This window comes from Podarcis raffonei, chromosome 3 (assembly GCF_027172205.1).
Source record: "Podarcis raffonei isolate rPodRaf1 chromosome 3, rPodRaf1.pri, whole genome shotgun sequence".
NCBI classification, from domain to species: Eukaryota; Metazoa; Chordata; class Lepidosauria; order Squamata; family Lacertidae; genus Podarcis; species Podarcis raffonei.
The window spans coordinates 90,317,033-90,343,831 of NC_070604.1; the positions used below are offsets into that span (position 1 = coordinate 90,317,033).

At 41.2% G+C, this 26,799-nt stretch overlaps 1 protein-coding gene across 1 annotated transcript in view; it reads left to right on the forward strand.

The window, feature by feature from the left end:
* The window catches only part of BABAM2 (BRISC and BRCA1 A complex member 2), a 140,770-nt gene that overhangs the window by 102,084 nt on the left and 11,887 nt on the right, over positions 1-26,799 (forward strand). The window contains exon 11 of the mRNA XM_053382959.1: positions 17,829-17,982. Coding sequence (XP_053238934.1) covers positions 17,829-17,982 — 154 coding nt within the window. The remainder of the gene's footprint in view (positions 1-17,828; positions 17,983-26,799) is intronic.

Genomic DNA, 26,799 nt, shown 5'->3' on the forward strand with positions numbered 1-26,799 from the left:
AATACTCTGTAGTGAAATACGTATTTGTGCCAGTGTAATCACTGTTAGGAGGAGTTGCTATAGCAACTCATGCAGCAGAAACAAAGCTAAGAACTGGGAACTAGGAGAAAGGCCTTGAGAACTAAAGGAAGATAAAGTAGAAGCCATTAAGACTAGGCCTGTATCTCATACTCAGTAAACTTCCAAGGTCCTTATTAGAGGATAAAGTGGATTGTTCCTTTTAGTGCACTCTCGGGTGTCTTGTTCAGGCTAGTTACTGAGACTGTTGTGTAGTAGTAAAGAATTTTCTACTGTGGCTACATTTCAGAGCAAGTTTTTTCTTGCTTGCATGCTGATAGTCCTGTGCCATATTTACTCAGAAGTAAGTTCCATGATGTTCAGTGGGGTTTGAATATTCAGAGCACCACAGGGTTTAGGCAACTCTGCATTAGCCATCTCAAAATAAGTGAAGAAATACTTTAAATTTATTCAAGTACTACTTAAACCAGCTTGGCTGTCAGTCCTGGAAGACCTGCTCCCTGCCTTGCAGGCCCCTTTCCACCTGGCCTGCGAGGGAGGGGCCCTGACTGACTCCAGCTACAAAAGCTGAGGTGGCTGAACAGGCTCTTGGGCTTGGAGTATTGTTTCGGGATTTTTGTTGCTGTTGTTGATATTAGCTTTCTGCATCTTTATTTTTAGATTTTATAATATATGTGGAAGTTATTCATTTGGTGTACTTTTTATGTGTTTAATTATGGTTTATGGCTGCTTTTGTGATGTCTGTAATGTCATTTTTTCTTGTTGTAAGTCGCCTTGAGCATGGTTTTAACTGTGGAAAGGCGACATACAAATAAAATGATGTACAGCCATACCTCTGGTTGCAAACGCTGCGGGTTGCGTGTTTTCAGGTTGCGGACTGCACCGAACCCGGAAGTACCGGAACGGGTTACTTCTGGGTTTTGGTGCTCGCACATGTGCAGAAGCACTGAATTGTGTCACGTGCGTGTGCAGATGCAGCACTGCGGGTTGCGAACGCTGCGGGTTGCGAATGTGCCTCTCGCACGGACCACGTTCGCAAACCGAGGTTCCACTGTATGTATGTGAGACATATATAAAATATGGGAAGCAAGCTTTTGAGTCACTCTGAAAGCTGCTTCCAGAAACATCTCTGAAGCAGTATTAAATTTAATACAGTGGTACCTTGGGTTACATACACTTCAGGTTACATATGCTTCAGGTTACACACTCCGCTAACCCAGAAATAGTGCTTCAGGTTAAGAATTTGCTTCAGGATAAGAACAGAAATTGGGCTCCAGCGGTGCGGTGGCAGCAGGAGGCCCCATTAGCTAAAGTGGTGCTTCAGGTTAAGAACAGTTTCAGGTTAAGAACGGACCTCCGGAATGAATTAAGTACTTAACCCGAGGTACCACTGTACTGTTAAGATTACGGTAAATGACTAAACAAAGCATGGAGAAGCTCTGCACTGACACATGCAGTGTACTAGATCAGTACTTGATGAGGTGGGACCCACCTCAAACCCCAACCTACAACCTGGAACCTTTTCTGAGAGTCCATGCAGTGGGGTAGAGTGGAGCACACCACTAAAGGGGTGGAGCTGATCTTCCCCACAAAGCAAAAATGGCAGTGGTTGTATAACCTCTGATCCCTATCTTAGCTGTTGGGGGGGAAAGCCTCCTGACAATTTAATGTGTATTCTGCCCATCCCCAAAAAAGTGAGTTTGCGTTGCTGCTTATTTATCCTAATTCAGGGTCAGCTTGGGCAGAATGGGTTGCTTTTCCTCCCTCTCCCAGCAATCTGTAAATCACTTCTTATCTGTCCTCTGAGGAACAGCATATATCTAGGCAAGTATAGAACAAATAGTTCCTGGGGGTGGCTGCTGCTCATGGGGGGGGGGAATTACTTTAGGCAGTGAGTGCTTAGAGTTTCTGCCAGCTGCCTGCAACTCTGATGTGTCCAAACTCTACAAAAACAAGAAAGTGAGCAGCAGCTTGGTCAGGCTTGGAGGGAACGGAATTATACTCCATGTTCCCTGCTTGGACTGGTCTGTCTCCATGCGGAGAGGCAGGGCCCCTGCCTACCTGGAGCTCAAGCATGCCCATATCTCAATAGAGTGTATTCCTATCATTGCAGCTTCTTGCAAAGAAAGGTCACCCTGGGGATCCATTTCAGTGCTATCAATTTGGAGTGAGGGTTTTGTCATGATGAATTTCCAGTGCTCATGTGCCCACTGGGTATGCATCAGCATTCACTTGTCCTAAAAGTCTAAATTGATCTTGATATTTAATACTAAAGTCCAAATTGATTGGCATATTTGGACTTTTGTATTTGACATCGCATGTGTCCAGTTCTGGGCGCCACAATTTAAAAAGGATGCTGATCAGCTGGAACGTGTGTAGAGGAGGGCAACCAAGATCATCAAGGGTCTGGAAACCAAGCCTTATGAGGAATGGTTGAAGGAGCTGGGTATGTTTTGTCTGGAAAAGAGGAAACTGAGAAGAGATATGATAGTCATGTTCAAATATCTTAAGGGCTGTCACATGGAAGAGGGAGCATGCTTGTTTTCTCCTGCTCTGGAGGGTAGGACCTGAAAGAAAGGAGACTCCAACTTAACACCAGGAAGAACTTTCTGACCGTAAGACCTGTACAACACTGTCTCCCTCAGGAGAGTGTGGGCTCTCCTTTCTTGGAGGTTTTTAAGCAGAGGTTGGGTGACCATCTGTCATGGAAACTTTAATTGAGATTCCTGCATCACAGAGGGGTTGGACTAGATGGTCCTTGGGGTCCCTTCCAATTTTATGATTCTATGGTTTGGGGGGTGGGGGGTTACCAAGCAATAGATCATCTTTCTTAACGTCAAGATGCATAATGAATGAGTTTCCTTTGCTAGTTTTTTGTTCTGTGTACAGAAAAATGCGGTACAGAAATGATTGAAACCTTAACTAGAATAGGAAATACAGGAGCAGGTAAAACACAACAGACAGCTGTTAATTATATCTAAATACACTAAATTCAGCTTCATCTTGGTCAGTGTGCATTTATTAGAATGTTTCTTCTGTCAATAACATGTGAGCTGAGCCCTAAAGTACTGGCCAAATTCCAATCCAGGTAATTATATTTGGCTGACCTATATTCCCCATTTAGCCTTAATGGAATGTTGTTCCTGATTCCCTTTTTTCCTTTAAAATTAAATATGAGTTTATAGTGCTGCAGACTCAAGAAGTCTAGTATATATGGATGAAAAGAGGACAATTTATTGAGAAATATTGATTCTTGCTCATCCTGTCCTTGATTCACGTCTACAAGTATATTAAATTGTACTAGTCCAGTTTTTCTTATGGAAGTTCTTATGGACTTTTCATGGAAAGTAAGTAACTAAGGGATACAGAAGGATTGTAGGAGCTTTGCCAACTATAAAATGCTGTTCCAGATGTTACTTGTGTAAGTTGAAGTTTTCAAAGTAAATAATACCAAGCAAAAAAATGGCACTTCAGATGCCATTTAAAAGGTTAACTCCTTTTTTCAGGCAACTTCCCATGGCATATATCTGTGGTTCCCAATTTGGGGTCCGGGGACTCCTGGGGGTCTGTGGCAACATCTCCTGCCAGAGGCTCACCTACCTTGTTAATTGCACAGTGAAATCCACAATGGTGATCCACAGATCACCCACCCTCTGCTCCCAACCAGGGCCTGCTGTGTTTCAAACAGAACCAGGATCCAGCACTTGGCATTGGGCTATTGCATACTGATTCTTGGGAAATGTTGACTTCTTTCCCAATTAAAGAAAGAGCTTTGATTAAAAAAAAAATCTAGAGTGTTGTTAGTAGTGGCTGCTGAACAGATTCTCATGGTACAGATGTAATTAATGAATGCACTTAATTTTTTTGTAAGGGCCATAGCTCAGTGGCAGAGCATCTGTTTGTATGCAGAAGATCCCTGGTTTAATTGCTGGCATTTCCAGGTGGGGCTGGGTATCTTTCTGAAACCTTGCCAGTTTCCCCTGCCAGTCAATGCAGACAGTACTGAGCCTTATGGACCAATGGTCCAACTTGGTGCAAAGCAACTTCCGGTGTTCCTTTGTAGGGCAGAGATTCTTAAGTGTCTTTTTGTGCTCCCCATCTTTCTGAAGTCATGTTCCATAGCATCTGGTGTCTTCGTAATTAAACGTTTAAAAGTCAGAATTAAAAGTATGATATTTAAATATAAAAGCTTCATTACATCAAAGGAAGTATAACAATACCAGGCCTTGTTGTGTTCTTCAAAACATATATAGGGATCACTAGATAGTGATAATTAAGGTTCCAGGCCTTTTAACTTCTGGACCCAGCACAGATCTAGTTTGTTTCTTCAAAACATGGGATAAATGTTATAATATACTTGAATGTACTTTTATGATAGCTGTACTCCATTAGGTATTCTTAAGAGTACCTTTCTAAGTATACTTTGTGATAAGCAAGTCCTACTGAACTCAGTAAAACTTCATTCCAAGTACCGTATTTTTTGCCCTATAGGACGCACTTTTCCCCCTCCAAAAATGAAGGGGAAATGTGTGTGCATCCTATGCAGGCTTTCGCTGAAGCCTGGAGAGCGAGAGGCATCGGTGCGCACCGACCCCTCTCGCTCTCCAGGCTTTGCGCAGCTCTCCGCAAGCCACGGGAGTCCGGCACCCGGCTCCCGCGGCTTGCGGAGAGTTGCCTGCATGCTGAAGCCTGGACGCGCTGAGCTCAGCGTGTCCAGGCTTCGCGCAGCTCTCCGCAAGCCGCGGGAACCGGCGCTGGGCTCCCACGGCTTGCAGAGAGCTGCCTGTTCTGGGGGCTGGGGTCGGGGGAAGCTGGGGGGGGATAATTCCCCCCCCTTTATTTCCCCCCCCAAAAAACTAGGTGCGCCTTATGGGACGGTGCGTCCTATAGGGCGAAAAATACGGTAATCATTTGTAGAACTGAGCCACCAACCTCTTTCCATAGCACAAAAGTGACTTGAACTCATTTGCTATATGTTGAACTGTCAAGGGTGTTTGCTTGCTGTACAGCAATTTATTTATGAATTAATAGGTAACTAATCTACTGGGAGGGTCTTAGTCAAATATAGGCTTAGTAGAAAGATAAAGCCAAACTGTATTTTTTTATGTTCTTTCTATATGTTTACCTTTAATGAAGTTACTTTATCTTTCTCTTAGGATTTATAAACATGGGAGACAAGCCCAGTGTATAGAAGGAGGTTGAAAATATGAATAGAGCTATTGTAATAGAAAGCAATGCATTGCCGGGTCACCTACATTTAGACAATTATTAACACACTGGACCCCTATATTTCTCTGCTTCCTTTCTTTTGGTTTTGTTTGCTTGGTTGCAACATACCACAGAGTTTGCAATGCAAACATTTTTTGTTGTTTCTGTCTTCTTTGTAACATGCACACTGCTTCTTCTGTCATGTAGTTCTAGGTTAGCTTCAAGCAAAGCAATGTCAATATGGAGCATTCCTTAGAGCCATCTGCATCAGTGTATGCCTCAATGACTGACTTTCTTGGTGTCCCGCCTGATTCATAACGTACTAAGCAAGCTCCTAAAATTCTGAACCCTAAAGGAATAATTCAAAGTAGATCAATGAATAACTAGGAACAGATAACTAGACGAAGTGCCAGGAAGCTGTTGTTTGTCGGCAGAATATCGTGGGAAACCTAATAAGGTCTTGCGGGCTTCAAAATAGTCATTGTCTTAAATGCATAGCTATGTCGCACATTCTTACCAACGTGATAAATTATAATGGAGTAAAACTTAGGCTTGCCGCCTACAGTCGTTGAAACTCTTTAAAAGAGAGTTAAGTTGCTCTCACAGAAAGCAGTGATGGCCATCAACTTGGATGGCTATAAAAGAGAATTAGACAAATTCATGGTTATCAGTGACTACTAGTCATGGTGGCTGTGTTCAGGGGCTTAGCATCTGCGATTACCTCCAGAGGTGCATGCACACACTGGGATGGGAGGCACCGCTGGGTGGATGAATGCCATCAGAGCCCCCTGCTTCCACTCCTGGGTCAGGCTTGATGGGGGGGGTGGAGCTGCCAGACCAGCATCAGAGAGGGGTAACGCCGCTTCTCCGAAGCTTTGCAAGGCCAGCATTAGAAATGGGCAACGCCTGGGTCAGCAATCTCTTGTCTCTCAATTAGTTATGGAAATTCCCCAGTAGTAGGAATCACAGCTACCTTGCATGGGTTTCACACGAGCTTTCTGGTCCATTTCCCTTTCATTTTCATTTGCGAACCACCTTGTGATCTTTGGGTGAAGGGTGGCGTGCAAATTTAATAAGTAGTAATAATTTTCATAATCCCGTTCTGCCCCATTTCCGCATGTACATTTTGATCCGCATATTAGTTGGCAAGATGAGAGTCAGCTCAGTTCATGTTGTGATTCATAAAGATCAAATTTCTCAAATATTGTTTATGTGCAGCAGAAGTTGTACGTGACCACAGAATCTCAGCCTAACATCTTGGCAGCTTTTAAACATAACAGCTAAATGGAACTTGCATGTTCAAAAGTAGCATGCCCCCGAGTATCAGCTCTTTGGGTATGCAAACACCGAGCTCTATTTCTGTCATTCCCTTCTTGTGAGATTGCCATAGGAATCTTGCTGTTTGGTGTTGAAAATAGAATGGACTTCCGGAGGCGGCGCGAAACAGCAATGGCGGTCCTCTTCAGTTGTTGAAGAGGGGCTCCGCGGAAAAGGGTCGTGCGCTGCGGCACAGCGACGACCCGTTTAGGAAAACCACGGGTAGAGTGAGCCCGTGGCCGTGGGATTCGGCGGGCACCAGGAGCGACCTCGGATACGCAGAAGGGACCCCGTAAGGGGCTCCGGAACGTGGAGGGGGTAGCGGTGCTGTGAATCCATCGCTCTTTCCGCGGAAGCGAAGCCGCGCGGCTGCTGCTGATGAGCGCTGACCTTTCTTCTTTGAACATTTGATTGGAAACAACAAACTCGTGAGTAAGAAATTTGAGGCTTTATTTGGACATCAAATTGGTGAATTTCGGCTGAAAGCGGGAGACGCTAAAAAGGAAGTCAGTCTTCCGTCCCTGTTTAAAGTACTGAGCAAAGTTTTTTTAAAGCGGAAGCGTTGAAAGGAGTTTAAAAGAAGTTGGAACTTACCCTGCAAGTTTGGATTTGATTGTGAGACTGTGCTATACCTCTCTATATTTTGTGGATTATAAAGTTATAAGCCCCAGCTCACGGGCTGCCTGGATACAAAGTAACATCAGACTGTGGCAACTGTGTATAGAGACATAAAGTTACATTGGGCTACTTTGCAGTTACAAAAAAGGAACTGTTGTTCACACCTTCGCAAAGAACCTTTATCATCTGCAGTTTAAAGTGAATTTAGAGGGTTTCCCCCCCTTATTTTGGATTTTACCATATTTGGGAATTAAATGGTGGAAACTTTTGGGGAGCTCCCCCTGCTGGATTGTGGAAATATAAACCTCTGAGAACTGCTGGTTGTTTTGGAAATCTTTTTGCCTGGATGATTGCTTTTCCCATGGGATTTACAATTTGACCTTGAAACCTAGACAGTTGTGGAATGAGTGTGGCAGGAAAAACAAGGGCTGCCAAGAAAGCAAAACAAACTGAACTATTGCAATCAACTTTGCCTGTGCAGCCACGTAGATCATCTGTTCCAATTGTGACAGGTCTGCAAGAAGGACAATTTAAACAGCCAGTTTTGGAGGATATGGCTGCAGGAGGATTAGACCCTATTTCTAAAGAAATATTGGATCAACTAGCAGCATTAAATAAGAAAGCTGATGAACAAGCGGCTAAATTTGACCAGGTTACAGCAACGATTAATAAGTTGACAGACCAAGTTGCTCAAAACACACAGGTGATAGGAAATTTTGAAAAGACTATATCAGAGAACCGAAAATTAGCTGAGGACGCAAACACGAAAGCAGACCAAAACAAAAAAAGGATTGAGGAATTAAGAGGGGAAGTAAGACCACTGAGTAGACAGGTCACTGAACAACAGGCCTATCTGTCTATGGCGGAGCTGAAAAACCGGGAAAGTAATCTTAGGATTAGAAATATTCCAGAACTAGAAAAGGAAGATTTGGCTGGCTTTTTGACTGCAGAAATATCCAAGTTCTGGGGTTTGGCAGAAGAGAAAGACTTCAAAATCGTCACCGCTTTTAGATTGGGAAGAGTGGCCAAGAAAGATAAACCAAGGGATTGCTTGATCATATTGAGATACAAGCAAGAAAAAGACAACATACTTGGCCTACATTTTAAAAACCCATTGGTGATACAGGGAAAGACAGCAGAAATCTTCAGAGACATACCAAAACAATTGTTGGACTTAAGAACTACATACAAGGATCTGGCAAGATTATTAAGAAACAACACAATCCCTTACAGGTGGGAATTCCCCCAAGGATTATCTTTTAATTTGAAAGGGAAGAAGGTGAGAATCAGAACAGCAGAAGAGCAAGAAAAATTCCTAAACGATCACGGGGAGGACCTTCGAAAAGGGACAGCAGGTACCTGGCCACCCCCCACGCCTGGTACAAAAGATCCACCTCCAGACATAGACGAGAAGGGAGACAACCCCATCGGCTAACAAGCTGATCCAGGATGTCTCTGCAGCTTTTTAGTTGGAATATCCATGGGGCAAATTCCCCTGAAAAAAGGAAAAGGATTTTTCACATTTTGAGGAAAGAACAACTAGACGTCATTTGTCTCCAGGAAACCCATGTGACTAGGCTCCACAGAAGAGTGCTAATAAACAAGCGACTAGGCCAAGAATTTATTTCATCAGCTAAAGAAAAGAAAAGGGGAGTCGTGATATATGCAAAGGAGAGCCTAGCACCAAAATTTGTGTTCAAAGATGAACAAGGAAGAATTTTGGCGATCGAAATACAATCACAAGGAGAAAAATTTTTGATAATTGGAATTTATGCACCAAATGAGGGGAAATCTGAATTTTATGGGAAGCTGCATGAGACAATGCTGGACCATATGGACTATAATAACATCATTCTGATGGGAGATATGAATGGGGTTGTCTCCACACACATGGATAAGTCACAAAATCAAAATGTGACTAAAGATGGCAGACTACCAAAGACTTTTTTTGAACTCACAGACAATATGGACTTGATTGATATCTGGAGGACAAAGAACCCCCTAGGTAGAGAGGGAACATTCTTTTCTGAGGCCCACCTATCCTGGACAAGAATCGACCAAATCTGGATATCTAGAGGACTGGCACCCAAGACCAAAAAAGTAGAGATCTGCCCTAAAACTTGCTCCGACCATAACCCCTTGAAAATGGACTTGAGACTTACACCAGCTGGATCCTTCAGATGGAGAATGAATGATGCATTGTTTAGAGACCAGGAGATAGTGAAGAAGGCCCAAAAGACGATGAAAGACTACTTTGAACTAAATTTGAACACTTCGGTGGAAAAAAAAACAATCTGGGACGCAAGCAAAGCTGTTATGAGAGGGTTTCTGATACAGCAGAATTCTATTAAGAAAAAACTCTGGAACGGTAAAAAGGACAAGATCTTGGAAAGGATAAAAGACGGAGAGAAAAAGTTGAGACTAAATCCAAAATCAAAAGAAGTTTTGAGAGAAATAAAATTCCATCAAGCACAATATGCAAAACTGATAAATCAAGAAGTTGAATGGAAAATCAAACAGATGAAACAAAGATCATTTGAATCGGCAAATAAATGTGGGAAGCTGCTATCATGGCAGCTGAAAAAGAGACAAAAACTGAACTTTGTTACCAATCTAGAGGTTGAAGGAGAATGTATTCAGAAACCAGAGGAAATTAGAAAGTGTTTCCAGAGATATTTTAAAAAATTGTTTTCCCAAGGACCCCAAGTGGAGACTGAAATAAATAAATTTTTAAAAAGCTATGGCCTACAAAAACTAACACAAGACAAACAAACTGACCTGAATTATAAAATAACCCAACAGGAAATCGAAAATGCCATTCAGAACATGCAACTAGGCAAATCCCCGGGCCCAGATGGACTTACCTCCAAATACTATAAGATATTGAAGGAATACCTGATTCAGCCATTGATGGAGGTATGTAATCAAATTATGGAAGGGAAGGGGGCACCAGAATCGTGGAAAGAGGCATTCATCACTTTGATACCAAAATTGGAATCTGAAAAGACTCAACTTAAGAACTACCGTCCCATCTCACTCCTAAACGTGGATTACAAGATTTTTGCTGACATTTTGGCAAATAGATTGAAAAAAGTCTTAAATGGAGTTATTCATAAAGACCAAGCAGGCTTTCTCCCTGGCAGGCATTTGTCAGATAATACTAGGAACATTGTTGACGTTCTGGAACTTCTACAGACAAATTTGAATACAAAAGCAGTTTTGATATTTATAGACGCGGAGAAGGCCTTTGACAATATATCTTGGAAATTTATGAAGAAGAATTTGGAAGGGATGGGAGTGGGAAGGGCGTTCCAAAATGGCATAGATGCAATATATTCAGAACAAAAGGCTAAATTGATAGTAAACAATGTGGTGACAGAAGAGTTTAAAATTGAAAAAGGAACACGACAGGGGTGCCCCCTATCACCCTTGCTATTTATTTCTGTCCTTGAGGTTTTGCTAAATTTGATCAGGAAGGATCAGCAGGTGGAAGGAATACAGGTCGGAGGAAAACAATATAAACTGAAGGCCTTTGCAGATGACTTGGTTTTGACATTACAGGAGCCGGTGTCCAGCACAAAAAGAGTATTGGAATTAATTTCTGAGTTTGGTCGGGTGGCGGGATTCAAGTTAAACAAACAAAAAACTAAGGTTTTGGCAAAAAACTTGACACCTTTAGAAATAGATGGGTTTCAGAAGGAAACAGAACTAAACGTTGTTAATAAAGTGAAATACCTGGGGGTCAACTTGACTGGGAAAAATTTGAATCTGTTTAAAGATAATTATGAAAAATGTTGGTCTGAAATTAAAAAGGATCTAGAAATCTGGTCAAGATTGAAACTTTCCTTGTTGGGAAGAATTGTAGCAGTAAAGATGAATGTATTGCCAAAAATGCTGTTTCTGTTCCAGACCCTACAGATCGTGGACAGAGTGGAATGTTTTGGAAAGTGGCAGAGGGACATTATGAAGTTTGTCTGGCAGGGCAAAAAGCCCCGAATAAAATTTAAAATATTAACAGATGCAAAGGAAAGAGGGGGTTTTGCCCTGCCGGACTTAAGGTTGTATTATGAAGCTGCATCCCTCTGCTGGCTGAAAGATTGGTTTTTGCTAGAAAACACTGATGTCCTAGATCTGGAAGGGTTCAACAATGCTTTTGGGTGGCATGCATATTTGTGGTACGACAAGGTAAAGTCTCATAAGTTGTTTAAAAACCATATTGTAAGGAAATCTCTGTTTTCTGTCTGGACTAAATACAAGGACTTATTTGAAAACAAGACTCCGAGGTGGTTATCACCGATGGAGGCTAAAGCCACAAAAATACTTAATATGGGGGGTGGCTGGGCAAAATACTGTGAAATAATAGAAAGAGTGGGTGACACTTGGAGGTTGCAGAGCTTTGAAAAATTGAAAGGGAAGGTGCGAGACTGGTTTCACTATGCCCAAATTTTAGAGATCTTTAAAAAAGATAAAAAAATTGGTCTCCAGGTGGAAAAATCAAAATTAGAACTAGAATTACTTGAACCTAAGACGAAAGTGCTTTCAAGAATGTACAACTTGCTGCTTAAATGGAATACTCAAGATGAGACAGTCAAATCAGCCATGATAAAATGGGCACAAGATATTGGATACAACATTATGTTTGAGGACTGGGAAAGGTTATGGACCACCGGTATGAAATTTACGGCATGTAGTGCCTTAAAGGAAAATATTATGAAAATGATGTACAGGTGGTACATGACCCCAGTCAAACTTGCAAAGATATACCATTTGTCTGATAATAAATGTTGGAAATGTAAGGAGGCTGAAGGAACTTTTTACCACCTCTGGTGGACATGCCCGAGGGTGAAGGCCTTCTGGGAAATGATTTATAACGAGTTGAAAAAGGTATTTAAGTATACCTTTCAGAAGAAACCAGAGGCCTTCCTCTTGGGCATTGTGGGCCAGAGGATACCTAAGAAAGACAGAACCTTCTTTCTATATGCAACGACTGCAGCAAGAATTCTCATAGCTAAATATTGGAAGGCACAGGAGCTACCCACACTGGAAGAATGGCACACACAACTGATGGACTATATGCAACTAGCCGAAATGACTGGCAGAATCCGAGACCTGGGAGAAGAGGCTGCGGAAGAGGATTGGAAAAAATTTAAGGACTATTTACAAAAACATTATAAGATATATGAATGTTAAAAATTTGCTAAGGTTTGAGGTAAATATGCTTCAGTATTGAAATTCGGAGTTGATAGAAACAAAGTTAATGATTGAGAAAAGTTTTAATTTCAGAGTGAATAATTAGATGAAAATACAAAAACACAGGAAACAAGGTATTAATTTGCTGTTTATATTTATTATAAAGAATGCAGGGATGGAGGAGATGGGGAAGTCCAGTGGATGATGAAAAAAAAAAAAAAGACTTCGAAAAATGAATTTTTTCTTGTTTAATTTCTTTTTCTTTCTGTAAAACCGCTTTTGTTGTGTTATTGATGATGGATTTAGATTCTGGAAAAAAGCAATAAAAAAAATTTATAAAAAAAAAAAAAAAAAAAAAAAGAAAATAGAATGAAGGGCTATGCTGGCTTTTGGCCTGAACCAAGAACACACGGTTTTTTTGCCCCTGACCAGTCATCTCTACTGGAGTAAGGTTTTCACAATATTTCTGTAGCAAGAGTGGGAAAACTCCAGCCATGGGCCATTGTTGGCCAGCTAGGGTGTCCAATTTGGCATGCAAGACCGTTTTCTCCAACTCCTGCTCACATGTCAATCATCTGGCATCACTTGTGACATCAGCTTATGGGGGGGAGGGGGGGTTTCTTCGTGTGCTGGCTGCATGCGTACCAAGGATAAATCATGCTCAGTTGGCTATGCATACCTGTTCCATGCATAGCCAAACCCAGTCAAAGCAAGCAGTCTCAATTTTTTGCAGGTATTGGCTGAGAGAGGGACTTTTTGGTCTCGTAGCAGATGCTTTCAAAATGCCAGCTTCTCCCCCACTCCATCAGATGATGGAGATGGGAGCAAGAAGTGCTTTGCTAGCCCGGTGCAGAGCATTGGGCCAGCAATGCTCCTTATACTACAGTTCCCAAGCACCTAACAGCTATTTGGGTGTCAGAAACTTGGGAGCCCTGAATATAGGATTTTGACACATGCATAAGATAACCCACCTGTTAATCACGTGGTGTCAATAATGGCATCATTTGATTGACAGATGGGTTGTGTCCCCCATCAGTGAAAGTTCGCCTGCAGGGTGGGTCAAAATTTTTTCCTCACCCTTATTCTATAGCTAATTAATTTAAGAAGCTGCAATATACCAGAGTGAGAAATTTGAAATACTCATCTTTGGACCCTGTGGTCCTCTCTGTAAGGCAAAAAGTATTGGATTTGAGTCTAGCTGCTTATGTTTAATACTGCTGGCAAGAATTTTAATTTTTGTACCACACTCTTATAAAAGAAACAAAAATTGCAGCAGCAAGAGTTGTTGCCATTTTGAACTGGTGGGCATGTCCCCCAAAGCCAGTGGGCCACTTGTCAGTTGCCTGAATTCATCATAACATCAAATGAGCTGTTTTCCTTTGCCCGTGCAGTTTGGCATCAAGCTGTATGGACAAAGAATGTGTTTTTCTGCGGAGCCTGCCTTAGGTGCCAGTCAACTGATCAGCACTTCAGTTCCAGTAGTACCAGTAAACAAAACATTTGATGACACATTGGCCCCTCATATTTGACATCAGAGAACACTAGAAGCTGTGCAAAGGGAACTGAATTTGACCAACAGGTTGTTTCTTATCTCCCCTACACACACACACATACACACCACCCACGGGCCAAATTTGAGAGATGGACAGCACTTTGTATCACCAACAACCATCTCATCAGTGGAACTTCAGTTCATTGCATTGTTATTTTCAGTCAGCTTATCTTCGGTGCTTCAGAAGCCAAGTGTGAAGCACTTCTTTAGCTCTATAAATCAACTGATCATTAGGACTACAGAAGAATTGCATGCTAGCTTTAGAAGCCATGACAATCTGCTGATTGGTACTTCAGAAGCCCCTTTTGGCCCAGCTAGCTTAAATGAAGAGGCCTGGCGGGCCTAATTAGATCCATGGGCTGGAGGTTCCTTAAAATTAATTATTGTGAAGCTTTGTGGCTTGTAATAGACTTTGTGGAAATATTCCTCAAAAAGCACTTATATTCTTGGGGTCAAATAAATCTCATGTCTTCCACTGACACATTTTTCCTTTTTATTTTTAGCATGGCGACAGAATTATACCTTCCTGACTAGATATCACTGTTTAACAACACAAGTTGTGCAAACGTGTTAGATGAAGTGAGTCATATGTATGAAGTTATTTTTAGACTTTTAATTTGTGCTATACAGAATGTAACGGGGGGAGATGGTATACAGCTAGAGCCCTTTATTATGGCTTACAGAGCTCGTGAACTCATCATGCCTTTAAAAGATGACTAAGCAAGGGGTCTGTTAGCACTTCCAGGAATTTACAGACATGACTCATGCATCTATTGTCTACAGACATAGCACCAAGGTATCTGTGAGTCAACTTGTTTGGAAATAGTATTTGCAGCACTTGACATGAATGCTAACATACTTTTTATCTACAAAACATGAAAAAAACACTTAAGCATGGTTTTGCAAAGTTCAGATTCTCAAGCCAAATTCAGGCAGTCTTTGGGCATGTAGCAAGCTGTCTGAAATGTTTGCATATGCTGGTGTCAGCATTTTCTATCTTTATTAGAGCTGTTCCTTGATCTAATCTAGGATCGCCAGTAATTCTGCGTAGAAGCCTTGGGTTTATCTTTGCTCCCCCTTTTCTGTTGCAAAGCCTTGTCACTTCTATATAGCAACATCTCTCTTTCTCCTCTTGGTTGAAACTCAAGGTTTGTGCTCTAGTCATCTCCTGCCTTGTCTAATTCAACCTTATTTTGGAAGGAGAATTATGGCTAGAGGTGAGAGAACTGAGATGTGCCAAAGTTATTCTCATTCAGTCCAAATGATCCCTCTCCTCAGTTTTCTACACTGTGTTCCCAGCTCCTTCCCACCATCTGGTAAAAAAACTCCTTGCTCTTACCGCTAAAGCCCTGTCACATCCTCCACCCCATGACTTTCGTTCCTCAGACTCATATTGCCTCTTCTGCTCAAGTGTTCTGCTTTTTTAAGTTTTTCTGCCCTTCCTTTCTTGCGCACTGAATCCCCTCCTAGGACTACATAGTTTTAACTCCCAATATTTGTTCAAAATCCCTCATCAGACTTCTCCTGTTTTTTTTCTATAATTTTTATTAAATTTTCTGTTTTACGTTTTAGAATATTCATTTAAACAACCTTAAAATATCAATGACTTCCCTTCTTCTCTTTCCATGGTTAATTTTGCATAACATAAATCCCTGCATATTTTACATAAACTGAACCATTCAGTATTCCATTATTACATCCATCAAAGCTTATTTACACTGTTGAATTTATCTTAATGCTGCCAACGTTTTCAAGTGTACACAATTTCAATAAACATTTTCCAGTCTTCTTTAAATGTATGTTCTTCTTGTTCTCTTATTCTATGTGACAGGTCCGCAAGCTGCGCATATTCCATCAGTTTAAGTTACCATTCTTCTTTAGTTGGGACCTCGCTCATTTTCCAGCCTTTTAAGCCTTTGGCTGGTAACCTCAGCTGGTAAAAATCCCCATGTTATTCCAACTGCTGCTGTCAGCTTATCGGCCCAGGCTTCTGGGGATGAGAGAGGTGTATTGGCTACCTGAGTTCTTGTTCTTGCTGGTTTAATTTATAACTGGAATGTTGTGTTTAGTTTCCTATTTTTTATTTTATTGCTACGTTTTGTTTTGAATTTATGTCTTTCTGCCCTAGGACCTTTGGGCAAAGGGCCAAGCTTAATTATTTTTAAGAAATAATAGTGTCTGTGCATATCTTCCCCTGTCCCCCTTGCTTTTCCTTTCTCTCTCCTCCTCCTGTTGGACTTCCCGTAGGTGAAATGTAGGCTGTTTCAGATTTGGTAGTATGAGAGTCAGTGTGGAGTAGTAACTAGAATGTTGAAGTAGAACTGGGACAGACACGGTTCAGATCCCTGCTCAGCATGCTTCTCACTGTGTTACTTTGGCCTGTGTCTACAACTTGGCCTATGGCTGGTTGTGAGGATACAGGTTGCGGGAACAAAACATCTATTCTACCTCAAACTCTTTGGAAGGAAGGCAGAATACAAATGTAATGAAATAAATACATACCTGTATGTATGCATAAATAAATACATTCCAAGGCCACTGCTTGTGTTAAACTTTTCAATTTTGTATCTAGTTATATTGATCTCTTATATTTCATGTGGGGTGAGTTCTCGTCTTCAGAGGTGGGTCATGAATACAGGGAGCGAGGGGAAACTTCTGTAAGAAATTGGAAATCAGCTGGGACTAAGAAGTGAAATTGTTCACAGGAGATTTGGGGTCAGGAGAAGCTGCACGTTAAGGAGGAATTATAGAAGTACAAATGTACTATGGGCAAGAAAGCTGAGAAGGCATGGGGGTCAACTTGATCGTGCACATTGATTCAATAACTAGACATAATAGAACCTTGGTGGGGGTTTTTTAGTTAACTGGAAGAAGCCTTTTCTTCCCTTTTCTTCTGAAACAGTCCTGTGGTTGGGGTGGGTGTGGGATTCAGCAATCACTGAAAGACTAATCACCGCAAATGAAAGCTTTTCTGAATTGACAGTCATGTCTCTATTATGCTTTTAAACATGACTTCAGTACTATATACTTTGCTCTTAAAACAAAGCTTTTGACTTACTTAATAAGAGGAAAACTGCTATTAGTGCCTTTCTCAGTAAGTCAGAGGTTTTAAAAATCTAGATAATGGGGAAACTTAGGATTCTTGAGTAAAAAGACAAATGAAACTAATACAACAGATACTGTTAACTTTCTTCACTGAAGTTTTATTATCCTCTCTCACTGCTTTATACCACTTGCACAAAGAAATTTTGCTTTTAAAAGAAACCTGATGCTTGAGGGAAAAGTAATTTAAAATAACAACCAAACACATAAAGGAAATGGAATTTAAATACAAAGCGCAAACAACAAAGAATAGAATCATAAAATTATAGAGTTGGAAGGGATCACAGGGGTTATCTAGTCCAACCCTATGCAATGGAGGAATCTCAACTAGATCATACAAGGCAGGTGGCCATCCAGCCTCTGCTTAAAAGCCTCAAGGGAAGGAGAGCATTTGTGGCCCCCACCTAGAGCTTATAAAACAATTTGAAACAAAATAAAAAAATTCCTTCCAGTAGCCCCTTAGAGACCAACTAAGTTTGTTATTGGTATGAGCTTTCGTGTACATGCACACTTTTTCAGATACTTTCGTGCATGCACATGAAAGCTCATACCAATAACAAACTTAGTTGGTCTCTTAGGGGCTACTGGAAGGAATTTTTCAATTTTATTTCGACTACGGCAGACCAACATGGTTACCTACCTATAACTAAAACAATTTGAGTTTGTTGAGTGAAAGGAAGCTTTACGTTGTCATAATGTTAAAGTTTTGCTGTGGGTGTTACACTGATAAGCTTAGAAGTTTCTTAATCTGTTTGTCAAATGAGAAAGATGAAAGCAAGAAAGAACAAAATCCCTTAACCCATCGTCTCTTTCTTCTTTGCAGTTGACCTCCCACTCTATTTTCCTCGGGACCAGCCAACATTAACGTTTCAGTCTGTCTACCACTTCACTAACAGTGGGGAGCTCTATTCGCAAGCCCAGAAAAACTACCCCTACAGTCCACGTTGGGATGGCAATGAGATGGCCAAAAGAGCAAAGTAAGTCATCTCTCTTTCTGTGGGGTAATTCTGCAAGATAATATACATGTAGTTTGCTTTCTGTTTGAACTAGCTAACCACCTCTGAAATGTGATTAGGGGAAAGTGAGGCGAATGAAGCCTTAAGCTACTTTCTTACATGCAGATACGCTCTGCTCCATTCACTTTCTTCCCTCCAGACCTTTTCCTTACTGCCAAACTTTAGCTCCTTTTCCTTTTAGCTCCTCTCCCTGTTACATGACCTTCCAATTCTCAGGTGTCCTCCTTAAATGAAGTGCAAATTTGTCAAGTACATCCCAGGGCAGTTCCCAGCATAAAAATGATAAACATAAAAATGGGGTTTTCATCTCCTCAAGTCCTCCAGTTGTTGACTCTGCCATTCATTGCCTTCAGCTCCTTGAAATACCAAGGAGCCAACATGACTCAGTGACTTGTTGACATGGTAGCATGAGTAGCATGAGTAATCTCCCAATTTCCGGCAGGACCACTGGACAGATCTGTGGGAAATTCCCCCAGGGACATTAGGAAGCTATCTGGCTCCATACATCTCCAGTGGTAGATGTTTCCATTGGCCCCATACCCTGCAGCATACAGCCCAAGCCTGATTAGAGGGTCATAATATCCATGACAGCAGTCTTTGTCAGCTCCCCCACCAAACACTAGTACAGAAAAGCAGGTCTAAAGTGTGTCCTGCCACATGCATTTTGCCAGATATAATCTGAGACAGACCCATGGTTGTCATGGCAGTGATGAAATTTTGAGCTGCTCCAAATAAGGTTGCCTCAGCATGTATATTGAAATCCCCCAAAACTATAGCCTTGGGGTTCTCCACACCACTTCCACCAGCTCAAGCAGGCATGTAATTGTTACTTTTAGCAATTTTCTTATTCTGAAACCTGTAGTGGGATTATACAATTGTATTTATCCATTTTATTGTGGCAATATTGAGCAGATCTACATCGTTAAGCCACTCTTTGTTTTGTTTCACTTTTCATCAAGGGCCAAAGTATTTGAAGTAAAATGAATGGAAGATTTGAGATTGGGTGATAGTTGACTGTATTGGCCAGGTCTAAAGATATTTTTTAAAAAGCAGTTTAATAACTGCCTCTTTCAGTGGGTCTGGGAAGGCTCCCTCACAGAGGGCAGCATTCACCACCTCGCAGAGCCCATCGCCCAGCCCTTCCCGGCATGCTTTTATTAGCCAAGATGGGCAAGGATCAAGGAAACAGGTGATCAGTTTCACTCGTCCAAGCAGCCTGTCCACATCCTCGGAGGTAACAGATTGGAATTGATTCCATGCAACTCGACTAGACAGCACTCTAGCACTCTCCTGCCCCAGCCCTGCTCCCACTGTGGAGTCTACCTTTTTCCGAATCTGAGTGACTTTATCTGCAAAACTTTGCAAAATCATTGCAGGAGATCTTGGGGTCTTTACCAGGCCCCGATGGCAAAGGTGGTTCTGTTAAATTGCGAACCACCTGAAAGAGCCTCCTGAGGATGTGAAGAAAGTTCTCTTCGTCATTGCTATCGCCACTTGGTAGGCTCGATATTGACCTCCAACCCGTGTCTGGTCCGATTCAGAATGAGTTTTCCGCCACCGGCGCTCTAGCCGTCTCAGCGATTGTTTCATCACCCTCAGCTCCGGGGGAAACCGTGGGGCTGACTGGGCTTCATGCAATTGGAGAGGGCGTTTCAGAGCCATACAGTTGATAGCCCTGGTTAACTCTGCATTCCAGTGGGCCACCAGGGAATCAGCTGAAAGGCCATCAACATGGGATAAAACATCCCTTACCACCCTCTGGAAACCGTTTGGCTCCATTAAAGGGGGGGGGCAGACCATCGGAATCAGTCCCACCTCCCTGCAGAGGTGAAGGGTCGCAGAGAAGTCCAGTTGCACCAGGAAATGATCTGACCATGGCACTTCCTTTGTTTCACTTTTACTGGGTGTCAGATCACCCACGTCAGTAGAAGTGAACACCAGGTCTAAGGCATGTCCGCGACTATGAGTTGGACCAAACTTATTCAGGAACAGCCCCATGGAGGCCATGTTTTCCACGATCCCGAGCGGCTCCTTGTAGGTGCTTTCTATTGACTTGTCAAAATGCAAAAATGTTGAAACAGCAACATGTTAGAGATCAGCAAGTTGCAAAAATAAAATAGGTTTGATCACCTTGAAATGTAGCAGAAAGCACCGTTCAGTTTAGTTTAGTTTAGTTGTGATTAATGGATGAATATGCTGATACCATTGTATAAACTCAGCAAAATAGAAATGTTTTTGTTACATGTGGATTGCTACATGTAATTAGTTCATTGGCTCCATTGCATTTGATCCAGAAACTGCAGTTGGTGCAGAATGCAGTTGGGGGGGTTACTGGGTTGTTGTTTTTATTTTGATTATATATATTGTGGTTTTTATGTTGATCTTTTCTGTGAACCGCCCAGAGATCTCCGGGTATAGGGTGGTATATAAATCCAATAAATAATGATGATGATGATGATGATGGTGGTGGTGATGATGATGCCACACAGTTGCGGTCAGGAGGGAGACCCTGCCAGTATATAACATCTTGTTCAGATGTTGCCGATTTGCTACCAGGCCAAGTTCAAGTTGTTAATATTAGCACATAAAGCCCTTAAGAGTTCGGAATCAGTTTACTTGTGGGGTCATCTTAATCCATATATGCCCACTTGACCGCCTTGATCTGCAGAACTGGCATTATGGCAGGTGTTGCATAATACTCACTCCGCACTGGTAAAAAATTCCATCTTTTAGTCTGGCAGCACCTGCACTTTGGAACTTCCTGCTGATTGACATCAGGCAGGGGCCTTCGCTGTACTTTTATCAGGACGTGCTTAAAACATTTTCATTTAGTCAAGCCTGCCCAGACAAAGAGAATTTACATATGTTTTATTTCTTTTTAACTACTGCTGATTTCAATCATATTTTGAATGTTTAAATACCTGTTTTTAACTGGATAAAATCATTTTTGATTTTTTATATATTTTTTGCAACCCACTTAAGAGGGCATTTTGTTTGTTTTGCTTTTACAGTCAAGCAGTATATAATTTTGTTAATAAATGAATAATTTTTGCCAGGGGAATATAAAGAACTATAATTCTGCCCTCAGTTAAGTCTGTGGTCAGTGACATGATTGTTTTAAATTAATCTAAGGATGAATAAAGTGACTGGTAGAAGTGCCACCAGATAATTAAGGGGCTTCTCACTTCATGTTTTGCTTTATTTTGAAGCATGTGGGCTGGTCGTGATTGCTTGAAGGTATAGATTACAGTTCAGGATGAGCACATGGAAATCTGAAAGCACCCTGGGAAGGGAATGAGATTCCTTGTCATTGTGAACAAAGGCTGTCAATTTAAGGTGACATCCTTGAACCTGTGAAACAGCTTCAGCTATGGAAAGACATATTCGGTAATATGTGAAGGGAACTGTACACCTGCATTTGCTTCACTGTTGAAGGCAAACAGGTTCTGAATTCAGGCTGGCTGATTATTCTGTTTCGCTTTTTGCTTATTTTTGCATAGTCATGGAAGACCATAAAAAACCTCTCACATAGGAGTGCAGTATACAGCATTTTTAACTATCTGCAATGGTGAATTGCAGCATAGTTAACCAGTGTGGTTGAGAATTCGTACTTTTATAAAATACAGAAATGTCAAATAGTACCTGTCCTTATGGTGATATACTGCAGTGGGAACTTTTAAAGACATCGATCCTTCATGGGAGGCGCTGCCAGTTTAAACATGCCTACCTTTTATTGTCTTGTTGGGTGTGTCCTTATTATCTTGCCCTTCCAGGGTTCTGGCATGGGTGTTACTCAGAAGATCAAGAGAAGCAGTTATAAATCAATATCATCTCTCACAAAATATTACGCAGCATAGACAGGTGTAGTAGTATAAGAATTCGCAGAGGTCACTGTAAATTCTTATTATAAGACCTTTTTTAAAAATGAACAAGTTAAAATCCAGTGCCTTCACAATTTCTTCAAAAGTTTGGGGAAGACATCATAAAAGAAGATCATTTTGTATTCCCTCCTTTTCACTGCTTCTGGTTGTGCTCTCTGCCCTGACCATTGGACTGACAAAGCTGTTCGTATAATCAAGCAATAGCCTTCAAATGTGAGGTCAGTGGTATGTTCCTCCTAATACCATCGGCTGGAGGTTGAGACCAAACATTTTTGCCTTCAAATGTGGGTTTCCCAGAGGCATCTCTCCAACTACTGTTGGAATCAGGACTAGATCCTGGGCTGGGTGGACCTTTGATCTTATCCAACAGGGTTATTCTTATGCCAGGATTTAAGATAGTAATGCTATGCACAAAATAATCCAATTCATGCTTGCAAGGAACCAAGCCCTGTTTGTTAGTCTTGATATTCAGAGGTTGGGTTTATTCTGTTAAGTCCCTCGTTAGGAACTTGAATGTTCATTTTTAGCTTTCATTGTGCATTAAAGTCATATGGGGAACATTTTCATTTAAGAAACTTAGAATCTTTTTTCAGGTTTTCTAATTTTTTTCATAAAAAATAGGAAATGCCTATAAAATCTCTTGGTCAGGTTTCATTAGTAAAAATAATACAAGTCGATGGTTGGGTTTTTTACAGGCTATTTTATCAACTTTTGTTATTTAATTTTAAGTGCCATTGTTGAGTGAAATGGTTGAGTGGCGCTATGGTCTAAACCACTGAGCCTCTTGGGCTTGCCAATCAGAAGGTTGGCAGTTCAAATCCGCACAACGGGGTGAGCTCCCATTGCTCTGTCCCAGCTTCTGCCAACCTAGCAGTTTGAAAGCATACCAATGCAAGTAGATAAATAGGTACCGCTGCGGCAGGAAGGTAAACAGTGTTTCCATGTGCTCTGGCTTCTGTCACAGTGTTCCATTGCACCAAAAGCAATTTAGTCATGCTGGCCACATGACCCAGAAAGCTGTCTGTGGACGAAAGCTGGCTCCGTCGGCCTGAAGCGAGATGAGTGCCACATCCCATAGTCACCTTTGTCTAGACTCAACCATCCATGGGTCATTTACCTTTACCTTTTTTACTTTTTATGTTCAAAACACCCACCTTCTTTCTCTTTGCCTGTTTTCATTTATAAATTCTCTCTACTTACTTACAAGCTTTCTCCATTTTTGCTCTTGCTTTTTATATACAAAGTGACTCCATATATTTCCCCTTGTAAAGCCTTTATTTATGTCCCGTATTTACAAATGGGGACAACGCACAGTCATATCGTCCTGAAAAATCTTGTTTCCTCTCTTAAAGAGATTTATGAATTCTTAGTTTGAAAATAAATATCCACTCCTGAAATAAATATGTATGAATGCCAGTCTGCTGTAACAGCGGCATGATTTGAAACTGTTTGTTTTTCTGTCTTACCCAGTTTGAGTTGCTATCTTCTTTGAGGCCTGTATATAAATTTCCTTGAGTATGAATGAAGTAGTATGGAGCAAAATGTAAATAGTAAACAGAACAACATGTGGGTCTTTTCTGCTTATCTATTGCCGTCCATATGCCTATTTGTGGTCAAGTCAAATTAATGAATAGGAGACTTCGTGGGGAGAAAATGTGAGTGCATTGGTAAGGTTGTGAGCTGGAGAAAGTTGAAGGAAGTTAAAGGAGAGACAACAAACTGCATTAAAGGAGCAAAACAAGGAAGCGTGAGAAAGTAGCTAGGACCATTTTAAGGGTGGAGATAGTTATAGAAGAAGGTAGATTGCATTGGATTGACCCAGAAATTCACTCTGACTTTAATGACCTATAAGAAAAACAGAAGATTGGGGGAAAGAGGACATCTATAGATTAGCCGTCAAGAGTAGTTCTACTCTCGCAACACAAACGCTGCTTTTGCAGAAAAGGGGAATGCATGGAGACAGCTGCAGGCCAGTGTACTGAAACATACAGTTCATGGTAATCTATGGTGGGCATAAAATATATAGCTAATTGTGAACAACCATGCTCCTATTCATGGTATAGATATAAAGCAGACCCAGGATTTTTGTTTCCATGGGAAAAAATGTTGTGTTTTTCTCTTCTTAAGTAGGCATTCATGTCTATGTAAACAGAACATACAGTCTCTCAGCCTGCAATTTTATGTAGGAATATTGTAAATAAAGCTTACTTGTTTGTGCACGTAATACTTAGCTATTGGAAGCATGCCGGATTAGTGTCTGTTCTCAGTTACGCTTTGTTCGGTTCCAGAAAAATCCCATGAGGCTTCAGGAAATGCAGGCGAGGCTTGGTGTTAGCCATGTTTCCATACCGTAGTCTAAATTCTAAAAAGTGCAAGTTAGGCATTTCCCACACATCTAGGCAAGGGCAGTTAAAATGTTTCAGCATCTTGTGAATCTTGTCCTTGTCTATGGGGGAGGGAAGGAGGCAAAATTCTGGCTCATTTGGGTGCAAAGAAGCTACATGTAGGGCAATACTTGGTTAACTCTGAGTGAACCATTTCAGAAACTTGAAAGTAAGACTTCTGTGGTTGGCAACTCCTTGCCCCTCCCCTTGATTAGTGAAGCAGGATAAATTATGCAAAAACACAAATATGGTTTATTTCAGACCTGGTATCCATATTCTGTATTGTTAGGCAGGTACTGGAGCACCAGTGCCTTGGTAGGTTCTGCCATGCTGATGATGCTTGCCCACCCTCTGATCCCCCAATGACCATAGTTCACCTGGAAGCTACCATTTTCTTTCCACAGTGTCCAGGGCATGCAGATGGGGGGAAAGAGGGCTTTCAGGGGCAGCTGACATATGATTGTGGCATCTGGAATCTTATCCTGTCACCCCAAGTGGCATAGATGACAACATCCAGTGCATGCAGGAAAAAGAAAATGTCAGATGCCAAAAAGCTCCATTGCCACTCCTTTCAACTGCTATTCTTTGCAGTTTAAAGTTGAAGAAAAAAACGCTCTTCTGCCATGTTCCAGGCTATGCTTCTGGCAAACCTTAGGAAGGAACTCGGTGATGTGCACTTTTCAGAGGGCACTTTAAACCTGAAGCCAACAGGAGAGCTTCTTTTTTGAAAGTACCTGCCAACCACATTTTCTGTGAATATTTTTAGCGTTAGAAATAATATTTTAAATTTAAAAAAATTGTAAGGAGAAATTTTAACTCGGCTGAAATGACTTTTAATCAAATGGATTAATTAACTAAACACTGCAAATCTCATTAAAAGTATTGATAGTGAGATTTCATTCCGGGAGCTGGAAAGTAGAGTGGATTCTGGGAAAGAACCCTAAAGGTCCGCATTTACTTCCTTTGAGTTAATGAAGCCTACCCTCCTTAAATTTGCACACTTTAATTTCAAGGAATTGTTCACTAAATAAAATACAGAGTTACTGATGGGATAAAATGCCAACATCCAGAAAGACGAAAGTAGAAGGAAGCGACATTTTACTCTAATATCACATAATGCTTTATTATTAAGATACTTAATGCATTATTAGCTTAACAGCTCTTGTAACAAAATCCCCTTTAATTAGATAGATGCTGTGGTAGAGACAAATAAAAAACCAGTGGACCAAAAACGAATGCAAATGATGGCCTGTAATGGAGCAGCAATCTATATTGCAGTGAAATCTGTGTATGTTCATGACGGTGGGTGGCATTACAGTAGTGTCTGGCTAGTTGAATCACATTTTTCATGTACATTTTGAAAAGTGTCGTCTTGGATAGCTGAGTGCAGCTCTTAAGACATGGTATGTTGGTTTTTGACAGGTGCCTGCCAGGGATCTTCAGTGCTGTCATGCATAATGTGGATTTCAGCCAAATTAGGAGGGTTGGGAAACTTATTTCTGGTCACTTCTCATTAAATCTTTGACTTTGGCAAAGGAAAAACAATGATTAAAGATGTAATGCCATGGTGGGAGATAAGCATATGCGAAATTCTTAACGGAATACAGGGTTTTCTAAATAACGAATATGCAGTATTGAAACATTCCATCTCAGCATTGTTGTAAATAGCAAAATTTCAAGTATTAGGTAAGGTATATAATTACATTTAGATTATTTTATTCAATGAAAGTATAGGATCTCTTATGACAGACAGTACTTTTTTTTTTAAGTGTAGCTTCCCTCCAATGCCCAGAAATGAGTACTCTTTAATTATGTAGTGATCTACATAGTGGAATTCTTCAAAAAACAATTTCTGCTCTCCAGAATGTGAACTGAATATCTGGAGAGAGATATTTCTCTGCTATTTCCTTCTGTACCCTAAATATGTGTGTGGAGACCTTGAAAATGAGCATGCATGCAGCATGCATCTTTTGGCCTGAAGGAAGAGGGAAAGAAATCCAAAAGAAGCTGAAGAATTGTTGCTAACTAATATTGGTTTTAACTTGAGTATTCATCTATTGCAGTAGAATATGCTAAACTAGAATACTGCCATGCTAAATATTTGGTATTTTTCATACGATCCAGTAGTAAAATACTTGAACAGCAGCAGTGCTTCCAGTGACTCCCATCTTCATAGAGAGTCTTTGAGTACAGTTGCCCAACTACCCATGGATCCACCGGAGAGTAATACCGTATTGGCCCGAATATAAGCTGTACCCGAATATAAGCCACACCTTTAAAATTGGAGGTGGGGGGAAGAAAAAAAGAAAAATATCCCAAATATAAGCCGTTCCATTCCTCACTGCTCCTGGCTGCATACTGGGGATGGAGGGGAGCCGTGCTGCGTTGCAGTCCGCCTTTCCCCTTCCTCACTCTCTCCCTTCCTGGCCTTGGGGACAGGGGACTATGCACGGGGCGGGCACCGCTTTGCCATGCTCCTGGCTCTGTTTGCCCCACGCTCCTGGCTGCATACC